Source organism: Aythya marila (genome assembly GCF_965140915.1).
Source record: "Aythya marila genome assembly, contig: HAP1_HAP1_SCAFFOLD_328, whole genome shotgun sequence".
Classification (NCBI taxonomy): Eukaryota; Metazoa; Chordata; class Aves; order Anseriformes; family Anatidae; genus Aythya; species Aythya marila.
The window spans coordinates 68,144-73,772 of NW_028137642.1; the positions used below are offsets into that span (position 1 = coordinate 68,144).

At 41.3% G+C, this 5,629-nt stretch overlaps 1 protein-coding gene across 1 annotated transcript; it reads right to left on the reverse strand.

The window, feature by feature from the left end:
• Positions 1-1,476: 1,476 nt before the first annotated feature.
• Positions 1,477-4,805, reverse strand: LOC309890670 (zinc finger CCCH domain-containing protein 11A-like; the record flags this gene model as incomplete). The annotated part of the gene is given in 7 exon segments (XM_082785099.1): positions 1,477-1,557; positions 2,094-2,213; positions 2,896-2,985; positions 2,988-3,098; positions 3,529-3,652; positions 4,432-4,551; positions 4,752-4,805. Coding segments are annotated over 7 exon segments (700 nt in total), but the record flags the coding sequence as incomplete, so codon positions are not given.
• Between the last annotated feature and the right edge of the window lie 824 nt (positions 4,806-5,629).

Genomic DNA, 5,629 nt, shown 5'->3' on the forward strand with positions numbered 1-5,629 from the left:
AAGGCTGCCTACATCATCTTCAGAGAAAACAAGGAATATTGTAAGAACTTTTCTTTGCAGGAAGGTTTGAGAACAGTCAACAATAAGCTTCTCTTTTTCAAGCATATTTTCATAGAATTGCCTTTCAGCTGCTAAATGATTTTTTTTTTTTTTTCCGTTTCTGCCGTCAACACAGATCTCCACTGCAATGTATTTTCCTTTCATACATCACAAATACTCTTTAATGCAGTCATATATAGAAGGCAGCACCTATGTAACAGCTCGTAAAAAGTTCTCACCCACGGAGGCTTTCCGTTTTCCTTGTCTATCAGCAAGATCTACTCGAACCACAGGTTCCTCCCCTAAAACAAAAGGGAATTTTTTTTTCTATTTCACAGAAACCAGTAGCCAACAGAAATATTATCCTGTTAGCCCATGTCCAAAAAACCCTAGTCAGACACTGTTTTGACAGCTAAACCACACAAACTCATATTTTAACTATAATTAACATGGAAAAAAAATATTAATAGTCTCAGTGCTTGCTTCAAATTCCAGCTGAGATAGTAGAGAGTGAATCTGAGTCTGCTTGACACCTATACTTTGTGCAGAACAAAGCTGCATAAGCAAGCAGAATATTCTTAGGTGCAAATGCTGAGAAATATTCCTTTCTAAGGTGAATGTCTACGAGTAAAAGTACTTCCACACTTTTTTCCCTTTAAAAGGCATTTGCACAGCTCTAAACAATTTATACACAAACTCCTGTCATACTGTGTCCGCACCTGCCACTGTACGCCTCTTTAATGCTTCAGAAATTGCTTCTTATATAGCACTGGCTCCTACAGCTCGCTCTTCTCGTTACTCTTCTGTTTTTCAGTTACCCCCCTATTGGCATACTGACACTTTTTTTTTTCTCCTGCCACTGCACTTAACCTGAGCACCAAATCTTTCCAGTACAACCAGGGACTTTAAGCATAAAAGCACGTTTTGAACAGAAGGCAGCACCAGAAGGCTAACATGGGTGAATTGTTTTAATTATTGCTTAACCCTCCAGTTTAGGAGTAATGAAATCAAAACAAAAGCATTCATTATTACCTTTCTTGGAAGACACTGTCACAGTTCTCACCACTGTCCGGACATTTTCCTCTTCTGGAGCAGGAAAAATCATAGAATCAACGGGACGAAGAGAAGATCTTGAAGAACCTTCTGTTCAGAGCAACCAAAACGTAAGGAAGTTTACCCAACATAAAAAACTATCACAAAGAACAAAAAACTTTAAATGATTTGTTACTGTCAAAAATACAGCAGGCAGAGCATGTAAAGAAGAGAGGTGACTAATTTGCCTCTGATTGCCCTTTGAACTCCCATTTAGAATACCAGCTGGCTGAGAATCAGGTTGCTTTATGCCCCCAGCTAAAAATGGAAGTCTGTCCCTCAAGCAGCTCCCAGTCACCATCACCTGCCGTGAACAGGATAAGAAAGTAGGCAATATTAACTCACCACCGTGTCTCTTATTTTTTTCCTTCATCTTCTGCCATTTGATTTCCTCAAGTGTTTTTATTCCAAAATTCAGATTGCCCTCTCAAAACAGGAAACAGTTCATGAGACAGGCTTAGAGGCACTCACTGAGGACCACAGGTCCTCAGGCTTCTTAGCGCTCAGGAACTTTCTGAAGTATTTCGAATAAAGCCTGTCAACACTCCTCACAAGTGAAAGAGCCATAGAACCAATGGCATTTTGCCCCTCCTTTCATCCTTCAGGGTTCAAAATGTAGTTTTAATTTTAATCCATTTACACAATATTAGATCCATATTTTAATCCATTTACACGATATTAGATCCCTCTATCGTTAGATATGGCTTATCAACAGTGGTTGCAAGGCTGCACGTGCAGCCATTTAAACTCCATGCTGTGGCCCTGTTTTTTCTCCAAAAGTAAAGAAAAGGAGTTCACCTTTCTGACCCAATGGGCACATGATGGTATTAATGGCAGAAATGAGATCATGGAAATAACCGACTCCATTCAGCACCCCTACATTTTGTTGTGTTTTTACACCACGCTGCTTTTGACTTAACTGTCAAGTTCTTCTGATTTATCCTACTAAGGTGCTGGCATACCTTGTTTAGTAGTAATAGAACTGCCTTTCCGAGTGGAAATCACCCGTAATCCATTTTTGCCTTCCGCAGCTGGATGCTGGACGGGAGTTTTAGTTTCTTCTCCTTCCTCAGAAAGTTGGTCTGAAGGGGAAAAATCGATTCAGTTATGCATAGACCAGGTTGGTCATGATTACGTAGCTCATGCAGTGACACTTCAGCCCATGGTTCATATAAAAAACTTTGTTGCTGTTTTGTTTTTTTTTTTTTGTTGTTTGTTTGTTTGTTTGTTTTTAAACAGCTACACTGACCTGATGAACTCCTAAGTAGAATACACTAGGACAAAACATCTAGGACTCTAGATTCTCTTTGCAGCTTTAACTACTACACAACACATTGCTCTTCAGACAGAAAAAAGAAATTTCCTTCCTAGTTTCACATAGAACTTTACACAAAAGACCAGCTAAAGCCAGGAGTGGTTCTAAGCTTTCCTCCAACGTTTCAGCTTCTGTCCACTGACTGCCAGACAAAGCCACCAGTGACCTGGCCAGACTGCCTGCCCTATCGCTAGTCAGACCTCAGGTCATCTGTGATTTATACATTCATTTACAGCAAAGATTCCTTCCAAGAACCAAAGATTTAACACATTCATTTACAGCACAAATTCCTTCAAGAACCAAAGATTTAACACATTCATTTACAGCACAAATTCCTTCAAGAACCAAAGATTTAACACATTCATTTACAGCACAAATTCCTTCAAGAACCAAAGATTTACACATTCATTTACAGCACAAATTCCTTCCAAGAACCAAAACATGCTCACCATCATCATCTTCATCATCATCTGCAGCATTGATTACAACTGGAGGGTGTGTAGGGCTTGGGACATTTTCAGAGTTTTCCACTTTCGTCACCCCCTTAGCTGTGGAGAGGGATTTGACTGGACAGAAAGTTTGTTTTGCTGCAGTGACATCTGAGCCACTTTCAGATCATCGTCCGCGGACTCAGGCGGACTTGGCAGTGTAGCTAGAGGAAGAGGAGGATCATCGATAATATGGCAGTTTAAAACTTTGACCACAATGCAAAGAGATGGTAGCAAAGGCAGATAACCCGCACAGACAACGAATTCAGCATCTCCTTTTGCCCATCCCATCACTGCTTACACCGTGAACAATGATTTCCCTTCCAACAACAACACATCTCCCTACCACCCAGCAAAAGAGGAAACAACAGGAAGCAAACTGCAAGGCAAACATCACACAAAGCAAAGAGAAGCTGAGCACGAAAGCAGAAAACAAACACCAGCAGTACACTCGGTGCAGTACACCTATGACTGCAGACCTTTTCCTGCCCTCACAAATGAACAGTTACCTGACGCCCCCTACAGGATTGGCACCCACTAAGTAATACTCAAAATTAATTCTTCAGCGCTTAAAGAAAAAGGACCTAAACTCACTCTTGCTTGGTGGTAAGAATTGTCCATCGATGTAACGTCCCTTTGCATGATGAAAAGCACAGTTGGCTTTCTGACAGCCTCCCGGCTGGTTCTCCCAGTAGCAAGGAATCTCACTGCGCTTTTTCTGAAGACAGAAAGAAAGAAAAGCTCGTGATAACATGCACCTGAGGCTTGCAAAGAGATGCACAGCTCCAGATCGTGACAGCTGTCACAACACAGTGCTGAAACATCATTCCAAAGGTCAGTTTCTCAGTTAAGTGTAGTATTTCTGGGCATATTCACAAAGTTTGCATAAGCTGTAACCACTATGCACATTTAGTTTGGTCATCACTCAGTTTGAGAAGACAGGCACTCTCAGACATCAGTTGAGGGTGGCTTAAACTAATACACCTAGGATTATACTAGGATTATTCAGAGGGAAAAAGAACATCTGAAATTGCCTAGGTTAACCCTGTCTAGAACTACTTCTTGGAGACTTAGTTCTGCTGCACCTTTAACTTTCCCCACTTCCTACCCCAGGCAGCTACAACAGCGTTATCTGAAGGACTGTGGGTCAGAAGACACCTGATAGTTCATTATCAAGCCTGCTCCCATGAGGATAGAACAGCCTGTTTATTACCCCCCTGCTCCAGCAGGTTTTAGCAGTCTATTTAACAGCTATTCTGCATCTCTTGAGAAAACTGTCAGCATCTAATAAAAAAAAATAAACAAATATCTTGCTAAGACATACCTAAGGCATTGATTTTATTTCCCTCTGCTTCCTCCCACCCCCTCTCTTGGTAACAGAAACCAGTATGATTTTGAAGCAAACAAATCTATCCTGCAAAAGCACAATCAGTACACCTACGGCACTGAAAAATGCTTTTGTGGATTTATTTTGAGAACACATTGTTAGGCACTCACGTCAATTTCCATGTGTCTGAATCGGCAGACATTCCTGAAACAACGACCCTCCTGCCACAGCTTGCAGACCGTCTCATTGCCCAGAGCAGCTTCGCAGTGGCGGTAGGCACATTTGTCTCCCTGGAACCAAAAGGAAACCAACAAGGAAAATAGAGTACAGCCTCAAAAATGGCCATGCTGCTGCCTAATGGTGCTACAACTGAATTCACAATCTATCTGGTTCTCAAGTTAACCAAAGACCAGTGTGCTTCCTCCTCCTAATCTACTCCTTCCTGAAAAAAAGGGGGAAAAAAAGCAAAGCAAAGGAATGCCAGCCATACCTTGCTACAGGTAGAATAGAAATAGAAGTAGCAATCGTCTCCTTGTTTAGACATGCCGACGAGTTCTGCTAACAAGCTCGGGTTCTCTCCACAGGGACTTCCTCTGCTCTTGGAGAGAGCTGTCTTCACCCTTGCTTGGGCTGAAAGTCTTCTACTGGCTTGTGATCAGTGAAATCTTCTTTTTAAAAGTAACCCGAAAGAAAGTAACAAGTGAAAAATAATGAGGAACGAACATTTTTCCAGCTTTCTTCAGTTAATCAAATCAAGTTATCAGTCTCTCAAAGAGAGCAAAGCCTTGAAATCAGCTGTTACATGAACTAACTAAATATTAAAGTTCTGTAAAGCTGCCAGGAGCTTTGTCAGCAAGCGTTCTCTTCCACATCCTCAATAATATGACCTGGAGCACATCTGGAAGCCTGAAAACGGAGTCACTCCTTAAAAAACCACCTGATGATACATGCAAGTCAGTAATCAACTATGGCTACAAATAACTTCTCTAGAACACAGTTAGGACGCATTAAACAGCACGTTCCAGGCCCTGTGGGTCTTCGATTTCACCTACCTGGAAAACCTCAGCAAAGTTATCGATCTTCAAAGGCTTCCAGTTAACTGCTCCTGTAGGCCGAACCAAGACTGAATCCGTGAATTAATAATAAAGGGGTAGGAAGAATTTTCCTCCTCACTTTGCCAAGGGAACCTCTCATCCACAATTCAAACATAGGATGCGCTTTTAAACAGCTTATAACTAAGAGAGGAAGCAAGTCCATTTGAATGCTCTCTCAGACTGGATGCAGCCACGGTTAGTTAGCTCTTCAAAAAAATAAAAAACAAAAACCAAAACAAAACAAAAACAAAAAAACCCAGCGCATTTAGAGATG